Genomic DNA, 16,913 nt, shown 5'->3' with positions numbered 1-16,913 from the left:
TGAGTAAACGATCAGGCACTCCCCTAAGCATAACAAAAAACACCTGCCTACGAGGCTGTTTTTCAAGATACGATAACGGTTCTCTTTTCCTTCGCGAGTATTGTATTCGGTCGAGATTTTTCATGCCTAAGCAAGGTGTACCACCAAATGATTTATAACAGCAATATTCGACAAACCGTCACGGCAAAAATATAAGGGTGGTCTGACAAAAGCCGGATAAAATTGATCGGGGGAAGGTGCGTTGAATTCTACAGGAGATATCAGGAGACTAATGAGAATTTTATCTGTTATGGATCTCAACTTGAAGATGGAGAAAAGTAATAGATACTCGATGACAGGCTGATTCCAAATTGATGATCGAACAATTAGTTATTTCACATAAAATATATGCACATTCGATTTTAATGTTAATTTGATGCAAATGCAAATTCACGAAAACTAATTAATAAAGTTTAACAATAATACGACAACGTATAAAATTGATTCGATTTCGTGAGGAATCGTCATACCGCCGCAGGAGATTAACTGCATTTCGCAATTTGTGCTGCGCCCTAACCACACCAGCTGGGCAAAGCCTTTACGTGCGCGCATTATTCCGCATTATCTGCCCCTGACGTCCGGCGATATCGCAAATTCTCGATAATCTACCGTCCGCTGTTATTACACCTACATTTCGACCACAGACAATCCGCACCGTCAATTTTCTCACGAGACAGTACAATGAACGTTCATGCAATTGTTCTAGAATATTCTAGACTAAAAAAACAAAAGAAGTGTCGAATTTAAAAGGAATTCTAAAGAAATTAAAAATTTGACTACGGAAAGAATACCTTGAAAATCGAGAATAATTATTCGATTTCTTTTTTTTATTAAAGGCACTCATAAATATTTATTTGCAACTTATATAATTTGCCAAAATCAACATTCGGTAAAAACAGAAAATTAGGAACGGAATCTGGAAGGTCTCTCATATTTTAAATAGCTCTTTTGATATCATTAAGACGTTATTAGCATTACTAAGAAAAAGATATCGAGATAACGTTCTGGCGACCATGAATTATACACCGCATATAGGAAAACCCTTCTCATATTTTCTTTATCCCTTGAGGCAGGCACATTAAATATTAATGAGAAAAGCGATAATGAAGCTAAAATATCGGTAGTGATCAAATATAATACACGCACTACAAGATCTTTATTTCATTTCATATAATGTATACAATATTTATTAAAAACAATTATTATATAAAATAATTTATACAGTAAAAATATAGTCTATCCTTTTTCTAAATAAAACAGTAATATTCGTTAAATATATATTGTTTCGAGTATAATGCGTAAAAATATTTCGTGTTACAACGTTTGTTCACTACTTTGTGAAATAATTTGAATCCCGGGGGTAACCGAGTAAATCCAACTGTGGAACGTAAAGAAATTTGATTCTTGTGAAGATTCTCTGTGTTCTGCAGCAATTTTATGTCTCTGACGAGGCGCGAATATCGTCAACTGATTCCTGGCGCGTGCAAATCGCACGTTGAAATCTGAGCTACGAGTGCTAGCTATCGATTCCAAGCTCGCTGAGCGACGAACGAACCAACATGCATTCCAATGCAAGAAAGATAAAAATCGTTCGTCATTCGGTTTCCCGATATAACAAGTCGTCGAAGCACTCATCAGAAATGACAGATACTGATGAATTGTTGCGCAACAAGACCTTCCTGATTGTATTTTACTGTAACTCTATTACCTACGCGTAGTAAAACTCGAATATAAGAAAAGACATACTCTAAAATAAAATTTGTATAAATTAAAATTGGGTTTTATTCTTTATTTCGTCTTCTCTCAATTATGATTGTGTATTTGACAGAAGAGATGTTACCAATAGGATATCAAAATGTATATCGAGGTCTGTAAAGTCAGTTCAAAGGTAAATTTCCATTCAGTTGCAGAACAAAGGAAAATGTCGGCCGAAGTGAGAGCTGGTCGACCTACCATGCCAACGATTCCGCACTCCAAAAGGCCAACAATTTTGGTATATCCGACGGGTAAGTTATAAACACCATTACTAATTGTTTCCATTATTAATTCTTAGTATTACGCTGAAACTAAGCTCTACTTTGTTACAAGAAATGTATGGCGACTTATATCATGTTGGTTGTCTTAAGACTTGCGCTAGTTTCATTTTAAAGACACGGTATATTAACTGCGCGAGAAGGATGACGTTTAATTAGACGCTTGTGTATAAAGTATTAGATCGCGCTCACGACAATGTTAAATTACAAACGAGTTATTGAAGCATAGGGGGTTTAAAGAGGTGGAAAGAGAGAGAGAGAGAGAGACAGACATCGGATTGATAATGTAATTACCTAATGCCAGCCATTCGTTATACGGCGAATTACGAGAAACACGAATCCACTAACAAGTTAGCGATGTGTTAATACAACAACACAGTAATGTTATCCGATCATCATTCGCCGATGAAAGGCTTTGCCTATTTACCTCCATCGTGCGAAGTAAAGTACTTTAGCGATGACGTGCAAATTGTCATATACAATGTGTCTGACAAGGGATCATCTCGATTTATACAAATTAGTGAAAATCCCTGATATCACTAAAAGTTGACAGTATAAGATATAAATTAAGAAAAAAGGCAAGACTTTATAGGTTGTACGTTCCAAAAAATTTGATATTATAATGCATGGTAAAAGTTCTAAACGGCTAATATCTCAAAAAATATTGATTTATCTAAAAAAAATGTTTGAAACAAAAGTAATAGGGTTTTTAAAAAGTTATCAGATGATGATTAATTAATTTGATTTTTTAAGAAAAAAAGTAAAAACTTTTTTAAAAACTTTTTTAAAACCCTATTACTTTTGTTTCAAACATTTTTTTTAGATAAATCAATATTTTTTGATATATTATCCGTTCAGAACTTTTACCATGCACTATAATATCAAATTTCTTGGAACCTACGACCTATACGGTCTTGCCTTTTATTGATATCAAATGGATTTTCACTTACTTGTTGTACAAACCGAGATGATCCCTTGTGAAGAAAAAAAATTTTACACACAAAAAAATATCATTCTATTGCTAAAAAAAAGTGATTACTTAATTTATATTCTTTCTTATAAGTAATGTTATCTTTAACAAAGAATATTTTCTTGATAATGTAATCTTAAAATATCTCTTTCCAGGCCGATTTGGAATCGATGGTTCCATCCTGATGGTATCATCCCCTGGTTCAGATCGAAAACTCTTATTTTTATGGATTTTTAGGTAAAATTTTAAAATATTTTAATGTATTTCTCTTAGTATTGAGTAAAAACGAGCAATTTGACAGTCAAAGATAAAAATTTTTTCGGAAAAAGAAATTACTGACTGTTTATATTATTAGAATTGAAATCAATAAAACTCAACTAATCTGAGTCTGATGACTCATGATATTTTACTGATTTAATTGCTTGGACCAGATCTAGTCAGCCAATCACCAGTACTACAACCAGGCCTATCAGTTATTCACTGTACTGTCCGATTTGGACACGGGTCCTTTCGAACTTTGGAACAAATTTTACAATAAACCGCAAAAGTGATCACGAATGCTTGATATTTTTGAATTCTACACTTTTAAATTCTAATTATCTTAAATCAATTACTTTTTAAATTTTTAACACCTTTTAAATAATGATTTACAAGGATTTTCTTTTTTAAAAAAATTTTCGCACGATGAAAATACATATTTGCCTCTATTTTATGAATGTTATGACAGAGAACTGTCAAACTGCTATCGCATGTTCGGTGTCTTATACGGACTTTACATTATAAATAGTACGCAAATCTGCTTAACTGTATTCGTTTAAATTAAAAAGGTCCTATTTGGAACACGGTCCGATTTAGACCACTCTCCCCTACTTATTAAAAATTTTAGAAAAACTCATTATTATGTCAAAGCAAGAATTTTTTTAAGTAAATTTTTATTTTATAAAATTAATCAAAAAAGCGACTTTATATAAATAAATTTGTTTTCACTTAATAATCTTGATTAAAATATTAAATTTACTAGGATGCTGAATATATTAAGTAATTATTATTTGTCTACAGTATGTGTTTTTCTGAGTATACTTTCAGAATTCGAAATTAATTCTTTTTCAAATGCAATTTTAAAGATTCACAATTAATAGACTATTGACATTTAATGAACCTAGAGAGCACTTTTTCAAGGAGTAAAGTACTTTAGCGAGATAACGGAGTTATTTGTGTCACGATTTTCTGTTGGATTAATTAGTTAACGACGACGTTATAAAACTTTAGAAACTTTAGACTTCGCGCAATCTGCAATCGGTGCTTCATTCAAATCTCCACAATAGCTCTAATTTGCAGCTACAGAACAACTGCTAAAAATACGAACATATAGATCTAAAAACACATCCTTAATTTTTAGACGAACGGTAATACGCGAGACATAATAAGCATTCAATACAAGAAACGTGACGAGCACATGGAATACCTACACAAAATATGGAATATCTAATTTTTTCAGAATATGACACATATAATCTTTAGAGGAAGTTATATGTACTAATAGTAATATCCCTTACTAATATTTTTAATAAATCAAATTCAAACGATTAATGTAAATTAATGTACATGCAGTAATAAATGAAGATTTATCTTTTATATATATATAAATATTGACTGCAAAAATAATTTAATGAAGTCGAAAGCAGAATAGTAGCCAAAAGTTGTATTGTATCTCATTCTGTAGAAGTTGCGCGCTATCTTGATTAAAAGTTCTCAAAAGAACCGGCTTTTCTTTGCATCGTGTAAGAAGAATAGCATATACTATAAAAGCTAAATCAAGCTTTATGTATTACATACTGAGAAAATAGCGCTTAATCCAAGAGAGAACTGGGACACTTTTATTGAGGAATGTCGACATTACTATATTATACGTTGTGCAAAAAGTTTTAATCGAACAATTCCGTCGTAATAGAGACAGTTAGGATTTAAATTCTTTTAAATACGGACTGAAAGTTTAATCAGTACCATCTTAAATCTCGTCTTATAACACCTACTAATTCGATTCAAGCAACTTCGCTTTTATTACACGCTTGAAATTTTCATGAACTGACAAACTTTCGAGAAGTGCATGCCACTTTTTGTCTAGTGATGTAGATCTGCTTCGTGAATAGGAATATACGAACGCACTAGTGTGGCATATGTACTTCATTAAAGAAGATACTTATATCATAGATAATGAAAATAAAATTACGTAGCTTTTCGTATATATAAAATCATATTCATATCTAGTAAATCAATTATCGCCAACAATTAATGAAATTGACGTATCAGTAACTGACATATCAATAATTTGATAGGATAAATCCAATAAATTTGATACGTATTCGTATAAACGATTGTGATGTTATCAAAAATAATTCTTCAAAAACGAAGTATTCGACAAAATATTGCACCACCAGTATTTTAAACTATGTTAAATAATCAAAATGAACCGTCGAAAAACGTTGTTCAAGTTGTTAAAAGCTTCTACATCGCTAAAGAAGATAAATACTTTATATTTACGTTGGAGACAATTATGTCGTCAAAAATTATATACCTACGTATTATAGTAATAAATCAAGATTAAAATATAATTGTATTAATTCACTAATAAATGGTAACGCACGACTAATTTGCATCTTTCAGTTACGCCGGAGAGCATAATCATACCTATCGTGTCCTGCATTCTGGGATTTCCGCTGTTAGCGTTAATGGTAATTTGCTGTTTACGGAGGAGAGCGAAACTCGCCAGGGAACGGGCTCGGCGAAGAAACTGTGATTTGGATCATGGCGCATTGAGCCTCGTCCGTTTCAGCCCGGTTCATCGCCTAGGTGAGCACCCATAGAGTTTAAAAGTAAAACTAGGACACGCGCTTACGCGGAACAGATATTCGCTGTGTGAATAGAAACACTGAATAGAAACCAAATCGCTCGTGCAAAATTAAATGTGACGCTAACCAAGCGGATAATACGTGCAAACCAGTGCTGCGAGAAAATTATTAGGAATATAATACATTTTTTTATGTGCGCGAAGCTCTACAATCTTTTTCAAATTAATTTCATAAATATTATCCAATATATTTATAAATAAAATAAATATATTTATATAAAATGGAATTATAAAATAACATATATATATATATATGTATATATTATATTAGGGTGGTCGTTATTTTAACAATTTTTGAAATTTAATCGGGACACCCCCTAAAGTGGTTCAATCTCAAAAAAATAATACGATATTTTTTTTCAGATTTTTTGAACAATTTTAACCCGTGCCACCCGGATACGGATAGGTGAAAAAACACCTTTGTGAACAAAATTCGACCGACGCTCTAATTCTTAACTAATTTTAAAGTTTTTTTTTTAATTTGCTTGAAATTGAATAAGCTATAAGTCCATTCTGCGTAAATTGTGATTACGGTTCAAGGTAAAAATTGCCGATTCAATGAAGTGAGCAGAAAAAATCAAAATTACATGATAACGAATATTAAAATAGCAATTTTTAATTTGGACCGTAATCAAAATTTATGCAGAATGGGCTAATAGCTTATTCAATTTCAAGCAAATTAAAAAAAAACTTTAAAATTGGTTCCGGATTCTGGAAAGAATCAGAGCGTCGGCAAAACTGAATTTTGTTCACAAAGGTGTTTTTCCACCTACCCGTATCCGGGTGGCACGGGTTAAAATTGTTCAAAAAATCTGAAAATAATATAATGTTATTTTTTCGAGATATTGAACCACTTTTAGGGAGTGTCCCAATTAAATTTCAAAAATTGTTAAAATAACAACTACCCTAATATTATTACCGTTGCCTATATAAAATAAGCAACAGTGCAAATCAAATTTATAATGGCGTGATATTTATTTGGAGGTTGTAAATTTATATTACATTTATAGAGAAAAAGAGAAATATGAAACGTAACAGCGTTTGCTCCAATATTTTCGTTAATAGCGACTACATTCTCTATCTCTCTGTTTCTCTATATATATTTTTTCTTCGACTCTCTGACTGAATACAAGCATATACCTATGCATAATACGTAAGTACTCTCTTGCAACGGCACATAAATGCATTCGTACAGAAATAATACCGATCGTACGAGACTATTGGAATAAACATAAAGAGGACAGAAGAGGCTCAACAGCAGATTGAATTCTGGCCTGAACATTCCAATTCCATGCACTAACGGTGAACGTTTTTAGTGTAAAACTATGATCGACTTGCGTATAGCCGATTATTTATATTCAAAAGCAAATACTATATATCGATAAGTTCCCACACTGAAAAAAAATTTGCAGATTTTAAATAAATATTTACTCCAATAGTACTAACGAAATATTTATTTATAGTAAATAAATATTTATTCAAAATAAAACAGTTATGTTGAAATCGAATAAATATATGTTTACATTTAGTAAATATTTCGTTAGTACTATTGGAGTAAACATTTATTTAAAATCTGCGAATTTTTTTTCTGTGCAGTTAAATTCTCTTCTCTCACTCCTTTTAGCACAAAATGGACTAGATTGACGTTATAAATTGTACCAAAAAAAAAAACATGTAAGAGAAATGTATGAAATATTATTTCTGGATCTAAATCAAGGCACCAAATTATTTGCTAATATTAAAGTAAAATGCTATAAAATTCGCAAAACCATTCTTGAAGTCGCACATGAAAACCACGATGCTAAATGAAATTTTTACGATAAGCGGAAATCGATTTCTTATCCGGAAAACCGGCACGCGCTATCGCAACCAAACGAATCTATCACGTCGTAACATAAAAAATTGGATCTTATATCGTTCATTGATAATCCATTTCCGCGAAGTGCAACGCGATAGGTAATATATATGACGCTCCGGAGCGCTATTTCTCTTGTAACCGTTCGACATCTTATCCGGACGCAATTTCATGTATGCATGTGCATTTCCGCATGGTTGGGAATAACCATCAGAAGTGGCCGCGTTATTATCTCGCCACTCCTGTTTTCGCATCTAAAATTTAAATCGAAAAGTTTTTGTTATCTGGCATCCGGTGCTGGCATCCGGTGCTTTTTGCTGCGAGAGAACAACGACGTAGCCGCAAATAAACGTCGTTTTCGCATAAAAGCATTTGCATCGTTAATATACCCACAATATCATCCATTTACATATTGCTTGCGGGAGTATCGGTAAACAATCATGTAATTCAATGAACTAATTTATTTACGTTATCAACACTTTAAATCGTCTGCATAAATGCTATGACTTGTAAAAGTAATAGCACATCTCATCTATTGTATAAATTATTTGCTTTTAATTTAGAATTGTGATGGACAATTTGATGTGTACATCAATATGAAAAAGCTTGGTAGAAAAGAATGTTAAATTCTTGTCACTTATAAATAGACGTATTATTTTAACGGACAATATATTTAGCAAATAAAAATGCATAATTAATAAAACTACCTGAACATATAACATAATAATGTAATAATATTTTACAAACAATGCGTCAATAAATATCGAATGTGTCGATAAATATACCAAAATTAATAAGTACAATGGAAGCATCTAGAATTATCTATATAATATATACCTTTTCATAATTTTTATTGCATAAACTGATGTAAATTTATTTTTATCACTAGATATAACTGCATTTTTAGAATTTTTCAACGTAATTTAGAGCTGGAGATAATAATATATGTATTCCTGCTAATGTTACAAAAGAGAATCTTTTTAATATGATATAAAAAAGATAGACGTATTAAAAATAATACGTGAATTTTTTTTCAACTAAATCTTTTTAAGGAGGCTTTTTTAATACATATACATTTATTTAAAATTTAACCTCTCTGTGCGTATTAATTAGTGCAAAACAAAAAAAATTTAAAGACGACGCGATCTACTTGAGTGCGGAAAGGCGGATTTATTTCTTCACGTACTACTAATACGGTCTTTTCCAACAGCTAACAAAAAAGTTTTTTATGTCCCTGCATGGACGATCTACGACGTAAGGTATTGTACCCGTTGCGACCGCCACAAACTCTCAATTTACGACAACCCAGTCAACACTAGACAGTAGACGGTCGTTTTGTATCACTATTTAGTGCACACAGTAGACGAGGTATAAAATTTACCGTCCGCAATATTCTCTCGTAACAAAAGATTGTCTGCTGAAAAACAGAAGATAAATGCTTCATAAGCTCATCACATGAGTATAATGTACAATTTAACTCTCATGTTTTTCTAGTGATTATTAATTTTCAGAGATGATTTATAGAAAAAAAAGATAAGTGACATATATACATGTAATGTTACCTGAAGATTTTGAGAAACTTTAAACTTGATTTTTTCTTATCACAATTTAATCAAAAATATCTGTTTTCACATTATTTCATAATTTTTAATGTTAACTATTTTAATGATTAAGTCTTGAATTTATTACGGATAAATATTCAATTATATATATAAAACTTGAGATTGAAAAATAAGATTTTATTATCAACTCATATCTTTGGAGCTTACTTTGCATAAGAATGGCTGTTTTTTATAACTGTTTAAAGTAATTTAACACACACACAAATCCGGATTTTATTTTTGTGTTTATGTTAAAAGAAGTTTGCGCAAAGAATTAAAGTCAGTTGAAAATTTATTGAAAATATCACAGAACAGCTTGAATATACAACATATAATATTGTGACATGAGACATTTATTAATTATTTGTTTTCTCTCATTTATATAAATATCTTTCTGCAATTAAAATTGATTCTCCTAAATGAGAATATAATTGTTACATGCGTCGAAACATATAAAAAATAAAAAAAAAATTTAACACAGAGAGATTAAATCGATTTAATTAATTAGTGTATGAGAAAACTCCCTAATTCTAAAGTTAAAGAGGATTAAATTTCACATACAGAGTAAGCTTAAATCAGTTACCTAAATATTTACCCTTTAAAAGTAACTTTTATTTCATGTAAAGGAATGCATGTATATGTATAGAATAAAATCATATGTGGTACAAAATTAATCCGCACTGAAAGGTTTATTTGTGTTGGCAAGCACAGCATCGAGAGAGGATTTAGGTAAAATATGACGTAGTTAATAGCATCGCTCGATTCTTAGAAATTTGCTCAGATGTATAATTTACAGCAATTTCTTTAGCATTTGAAAAAAGAATATATTTTTTATCTAATGTGTCAGCGCTTGTGACTTGTATAATGCCATAGGATAATCAAATTAGAACGTAATTAGGTTTATACAAGAATGAGATAATATTAATATTATTCAATACGCGACTATTTTTAGTAAAAATATTGGAATAGACAACATATTACGAAACTTTACTTATTTCCATTTTTATTTTATGAAAATGGATTTGACGCAACGCGTTTTTATTTGTTTCTAGACTAGATTAAAAAAAATAAAATAAAAGCTATATTAGATTGCATGGTTCGTTTGTACGTAAATTAGTTTAGCCAATTAGGAATCTTAGAGATTCTCGTAGTTAATTTAAGTAGAAATTTCCAATGTCGAAAGCTTTGTCAATGGCAAATCAAATTTCCGCCAGTGGATATTCTTTGAATTTCAATAATCGCAAGCAGAGCAAACAAAACGAATAAAAAGATGGAAAATATTTTAATTTGCGTCGTATTAAACACATTCGCGCGCGTATTGTCTTTAATCGTCATATATAGATAATGAATTCTGAAATGATATTCTTAAATTGTTAAAACTTGCAACTGACAGTGCAAATGTGTTCAAACAAAAGTTAATGATATCAACATTTTTTTAATAGTACAACTTACATGTTATCGGCATTTTCGCAGCTGGCATTGATCGACCGGCACGTACTGTGTCCTTAAGAGGTGATAGAGGATCCCGAGCCTTCTCATCTCTAGAGTTGGACACCGTCGTCGAAGAGCGTTCAGATCCCGAGCAGAGCACCGCTCTCGAATTAAGTAGTCCTGATTAGCATCCGGCTTTGGCACCGTCGAGGTAATAACGATGAGACACGTTAAAATTATCCCACCTTACTCATAAATTCTCGTAAAAATATTGCTAATTACACGATACGAATCTCTAACTTCAAATAAGTATTTTCTTCAAGAAATGAAGTTTTAAAATTAATAAAAAAAGGTCTCTACGAACGGCTGTAGAGAAAATAATTGCATCGAGTAAAAAGTTTGTATGGTGAAACTTTGTGCATTAATAACTGTATACGAGCTCCATCCGATTTGCAGATTAAGCAACTAATACTTTGTTAATACCGTACAACAAAAATGATACTTGTCCATTAATTAATAATAACGCGACACGGTCAGAATTATATCTTTTACAACAAATATACACGAGTAGATAGAAGATTACAAAAAAACGCGAACATTGCACGAAGCTTGTTTCTTTTTTATAATAATTTAGCTATTCTCTCCTTTTCATTCTTTTCGTTTTTTACAAATTGAATTTTTATTCGAATTATATGAGTCATGAACGCGGAAGATGGCAGTTGGACAACAGCTACACCTAAAATCAGAATTAAAATATTAATAATTAAAATACAGTAAAATATAAGTTACAATTAAAATATAATTGTTGACTGCTCCAGATTAAAATGTCTCTTCCTTTTTTTGCGCGAAGAATTTTTCATATGACGATTTCTCATTTTTCTCCCCTCATATTCATCCGTGATAAAAATTTCTGATTAACTTTGAATTGATATTTCTTTCATAAAAACGCCGTTTTTAAATGAGTAAAAAGTTATCTCACCTATGAGTCTTTATTCCGAAAGCAATCTCGTCCATCGAGAAGCAATTTGAATAATGGCGTAATAATTGCGCACAAGCCTTAAAAAATTCACGAATTATTCGTTGGATCAATGAAAATCAGATTGCCCGCTAATTATAACAGCCCTCAAGATGCAATTAAACTCGATATTTTTGAAAAAAAATGTACACAATCGAATAAAAAACAGCAAAATTCATGAGCGTCACACGAAATTACATTTACGCTTTTTTTTTTCTGTATTTCCGCCAGCAATATGAATTTATCTGCATTACGCGAATCGTACGATTTAAGAGGAACGCGCTGATTGGTCGACGGTAAAACGTGAGATCACAGTTAAAATACTGTAATTGCGCCAAACACTTTATTACTTTTTCTTCCCCGACCCTCTTTCATGACGTGAATTGTCTCAAAAACAGATGAGATAACTTTTTATTACTCGTAATGAAATACGGATTAATGTTTCCTTCAGAAGTGCAATTTGAAAATTAATAAAATCTTACCTGTGCCGCCGACAATAGTCGCGTCGATTGAGAATAAATAATTCAAATGGCGACGTCTATGTTCTCTACCAATTGTGCGTAGCCTTTAAAAATACGGATTACTCGTTAGACCGACGAAAATCAAAACAGCTCTCTAATTAGCAGCACCTGCAATGCAATTACAAACTCGATATTTCTCGAGAACGCGTATAATGATTCGCGAAAACTCGAGCGCGCGTCACACGAAACTACATTTCTCTTATTTCTTCTTCTTCGTTTCGCTAGCAATCTGAATTTATCTGAATTACGCGAATTGTAAGAGAAACGCTGACTGGACGACGCTCGTACTTGAGATATTAAATACAGTGGCGCCAAAATACTTGGGCGTTTTTTTTCTCCTTTGCTTTCCCGTTCATTTTTGGCGTCAAAAATAGTCTCGGAAACCGGAACATTTTTATTCCTCATCCATTCAATAAGAGCAACTCAAGTAGAACACAGAAGTCATAATAATATCCCGAAAAAAAATGTTTCATATATAATTATATAAAAACCTGACATATTTTATATATAATTATATATATAATATGTCCATGTATATAACATTTTTTTCCCAGAATCACAAAGACATTACCATAGTGATCTATTTGTCACACACTTGTAAGTTCATTTTTAATTATCAAACGACATATGATGACGATCATGACTTAATTGTAATTCTGTGTTCTGAGAACAAAAGTCAATGTATTTCTTTTTTGTTTTACAAAAATTATACGGTTCTAAAATTAACAAAAAAAGATTAGCTCCCTGACGGAAGTTTTAAACTACATAGATTGCGACAAGATCTTTGAAATTATTAGTTTTTCATGGATATTCCCAAGTAGAACACAGAAGTTATGAGGACATCATCATGACCTCATTCGTCACTTATAAGTCAATTTTTTGGTATCAAATGACATCATGATGACGTCCTGTGATATCATTATGACTTAATTATGACTCCGTGTTCTACCTGGGTCGAGGGGATAATCACTTAATGTAATCGTGGGACAGAGTCCTCGAAATCATTATAAAATTCATATAAAATCTCTATGTATAATCCCCATAATTACATATGCAACCACGAGAAATCATAGTATAATATTAAATAAAATCGTATATTTTACCAAATTACTTCATATGTAGCGAAAAAAATTATTTGTAATCAGGTGAAATCATATGAAATCATGTAATCTGTGGGACAATATTTCAGCTAGTGGTTACCTCCTCGACCTGGGTTCGTAGTGACGACGTAGAGCGACGTTGTTTCTTTGAAAAACCTAGAAATCCTCCGCCCTCGAACAACGCCACTCTACGTCCCACTGCGAATATCTACGAAAAATTAGAAATTTCTAAGATTGTGTCTCAATCTATGTAGATTTTCCGTAGTTTTCGTAAAAATTATTTTCCGCCAGGATCACCTACGAGCCTCGTGCCAAAGGCAATCGCGTTAGTCGAGGCTGATTCTATAATGGCCACTACATGCATTAATTGCGCCAGCTGCATATACGAGCACCAATTGACGAAAGCGATTGATGCTTTATTAGATCGATTAGACGAAGATCGAACTAACTACCACTAATGGCAACCGCAACGCGATCGCACTCGGATATTTCTCGAAAAAGATATCGCGTTTTTTTCTTCCTTCCGTTAGCAATCTGAACTTGTCGGAGTTACGCGAGTCGTAAGAAAAACGCGCTGATTGAACGACGCCAGTACCTAATAAGATAATTACGACAATAAAATGGCGCTAAAATACTCTTTCCTCCCCCTTTCCTTTCCGACGACGTAAATATTCTCGAAACCGGGATGACTTTTTGTTCCTCGCTCGTATTTATTTAATGAAAGCAATAAGGTCGTAGTCTGTAATTTTCTTTTATAACAAGAATACGGCCAAATTAATACCAAAATTAATAGAACGAGATATCTCACCTTGGAGCATTGTGCCGAAAGCAATCGCATTAATCGCGGATTGAATGGCGGAGCTATATGCATTAGCAATTGCTGCATAACTACGAGCCTTAACCGATTCGATCGATACTTCGTTAAAGGAACGAAAATCAAACTAGGCTGTCATTTAACAGGATAACGACATGATCGGACTCGATTTTCGCGAAAACAACGCGTCCGATCGGAAAAAATCACGACAAACCACGAGCGTCATACGAAACATCCTCCCACTCACTTCTGCCAACGCAATTTTCGTCTAGCACGTACGTATTACGTGCACACCGATTGGTCGACGCAATTGTGATGTTTACTGTTAAAACAGGGCGCAATTTTCGATTCAAATTATTCAATAATGATCACTTCTGCCAATTTAATTAACTTTAATCTCGATTTAACTTACTTTTTATTCTTTTTCTAGTTCTAAGAATTAAGAAAAGATAAAGAATAAGTTAAATCGAAATTAAAGTTAATCTATATTGGTAGAAATGTACACTATACGTGGATAAAATAAACTAAAACTCTTCAGAATGGGATTCTTTTACTGAATAAAAAATACCGATACATGCTAATTTCTACCATCTATCTACTCTCCTTACAAATATTCATTAAATCTGACAATTTTATAACTGATAAATATTGATGATATTTTCAATACATTTTGTTAGTGAAACTTTTTTATCGAGAGCATGTACAAGAATGTGAATATAATAGAATATCATATAAAACAAGAGACTAAAATATATATTTAAAGTAAAAAGTAAAAATGAATTAAATTGAGCAATACATCAATTATTTAAGCGTTGTACAGATGTTTACGAGACTAAAGTGATATCTGACCATCAGATTATGACTTGTTAAAAAATCAAAACAAATCTATTGTCTCTGTACTATGTTAAAGTCATCTGAATATTCGAGATTATGACTTGTAGAAAGTCAAAACTAATCTAAAATCTTCATAAAATGTTAATGTGTTTTGCAGATATGATTGCATTTATTCTATTTTTACAGATCTCCACGACCATCGAAATCTTTGGCGGTGCCGTTGCCTGTGGATCATAGTCCGCTGTGGACGGCTTTGACACACGCTAATGCGGTCTCTGCGGCGTTAGGAGACACCTAGCAGGAGGTGAAAGACGGCAGCTATATCGAAAGTCTCGTCCTAGATCTGCCAATCATTTACTGACCGGCCTCTCTGAAAATGTCTCTTGGAGCATCGGAAGGAAGTTGGACATCTTTACTCAAGCACTACCATATCGCGATAATGACTGTGTGAAATATCAGAAAAATATACAATGCTTTTATGTCAAGAGAAGTAAATAAAACAAAATTTACAACAAAATGATGTTCGAAAAGTAGAGCATCGTATTCCTTTCGTGCGAATGTGTGCGTGTGCATGTATGCCGCAACCAAACATTATGACCAACGTGAAATTTTGTACTATTTGCGTGACATTTGCGAGTAGAGCTTTTTACACGATAGTTAAAATCCGAAACGTACCCGGTCACTGTAGGAAGTAGCTGGTCTACAATACTAATGTATATCAATGTAAATACAGATTTTTAATTAATGTACAAACGAAATTACATGAATAAAGTTATTATTTGTGACTGTATTATGAAGATTGATACTGTACACAAGTTATCGTTCGATGTACACTTTTATGTACATTTTTATATTTAGTTGAATGTTCGATGAACATTCAACTATTCTATTAAACAAATATAACATAACATGATATATCTGCCTTCCTACATCAGATTGATGAATAGAATGATTTTCGACAGTCAAGGATACGTAATAACATAAATTTTACAGAGTCAATTTGCAATTATAGCTGTAAATAATCGACGATTAAAATCCGGGTATTATGCGTCCTTTCTTCGCTGCCTTTTTGAATTTATTCTGTTTCTTCTCCTTTTTCTTTTTCATAATATTTTCTCGTCGCTTTTCTTGCCTTTCCTGCATAGATTTCTGTACGTTCTCTATCCTGGAATTCCATTTATTTGCGCTGTATTTCTTTTTCTGCTCGTTCCGTTTTATAGTACGTTTCAGCAATTCAGGATCATCTTTAACCTGTCAAGTAAGTATAATATAAATACATTAAAAACGTAGAAAACATTTATATATGAAGAACAAACAATGGCAAACTCATAATATATATTACAATATAAAAAGAATTAGCTAATACAAAAAAAATGATAAGACATTTATAAAATAAAAATATAAATAAAACCAATTATGTATTTTGTTAAACATTGCGATATTAAAAAAGAAATTTTTCATATATATATATATATATATATGGAACAATAAGGCGAGTACACACCTTTTCACCAGATGCTTTTGCCAATGCAGATTTCCATGCATCTTTTTCTTTAATGTCTTCAGCTTTTTCCTTATCTCCTAAATCTTCTAATTGCTTTAATTTTTCCTTTTTCTGTTGTAGTTGTTGTAACATCTTTTTAGAGTCATTCTGATTCTTAGGTAATTTCTTCTTTACGCCAATCTCAGAGAAGTCAAATTTGCTAAACACCATTTTACCTTCCGAATTAAAAACTGGTTTAGGTTTTGGCACTTTTGGTATTTCCTCATTTTCCGTCTTTATTTTACTGCC

The 16,913-nt window shown here is 32.1% G+C and overlaps 2 protein-coding genes across 5 annotated transcripts in view; one reads left to right on the top strand and one right to left on the bottom strand.

Annotated features, from left to right (window-relative positions):
* LOC108730495 (uncharacterized) overlaps window positions 1-15,993 on the top strand; it is a 39,770-nt gene extending 23,777 nt beyond the window's left edge. For 3 of the 4 annotated variants that reach the window (XM_018460225.1, XM_018460223.1, XM_018460222.1), the window contains 4 exons: window positions 1,944-2,045; window positions 5,707-5,892; window positions 10,880-11,048; window positions 15,308-15,993. In XM_018460225.1, coding sequence (XP_018315727.1) covers window positions 1,961-2,045; window positions 5,707-5,892; window positions 10,880-11,025 — 417 coding nt within the window. In that variant the 5' untranslated portion in view covers window positions 1,944-1,960 and the 3' untranslated portion in view covers window positions 11,026-11,048; window positions 15,308-15,993. The remainder of the gene's footprint in view (window positions 1-1,943; window positions 2,046-5,706; window positions 5,893-10,879; window positions 11,049-15,307) is intronic. The other variant, XM_018460224.1, reaches the window with a different exon arrangement.
* Window positions 15,994-16,093: 100 nt separating this feature from the next.
* Surf6 (Surfeit locus protein 6) overlaps window positions 16,094-16,913 on the bottom strand; it is a 2,035-nt gene continuing 1,215 nt past the window's right edge. The window contains exons 4-5 of the mRNA XM_018460202.1: window positions 16,626-16,908; window positions 16,094-16,372 (exon numbers count right to left, since the gene is read on the bottom strand). Of these exons, the coding sequence (XP_018315704.1) occupies window positions 16,151-16,372; window positions 16,626-16,908 (505 nt within the window). The 3' untranslated portion in view covers window positions 16,094-16,150. The remainder of the gene's footprint in view (window positions 16,373-16,625; window positions 16,909-16,913) is intronic.

This window comes from Mycetomoellerius zeteki, unplaced genomic scaffold (genome assembly GCF_001594055.1).
Source record: "Mycetomoellerius zeteki isolate Tzet28-1 unplaced genomic scaffold, Tzet1.0 scaffold93, whole genome shotgun sequence".
Lineage (NCBI taxonomy): Eukaryota > Metazoa > Arthropoda > Insecta > Hymenoptera > Formicidae > Mycetomoellerius > Mycetomoellerius zeteki.
Note: the sequence above shows the minus strand (reverse complement) of the source record. Positions and strands in the feature narration are given on the sequence as shown.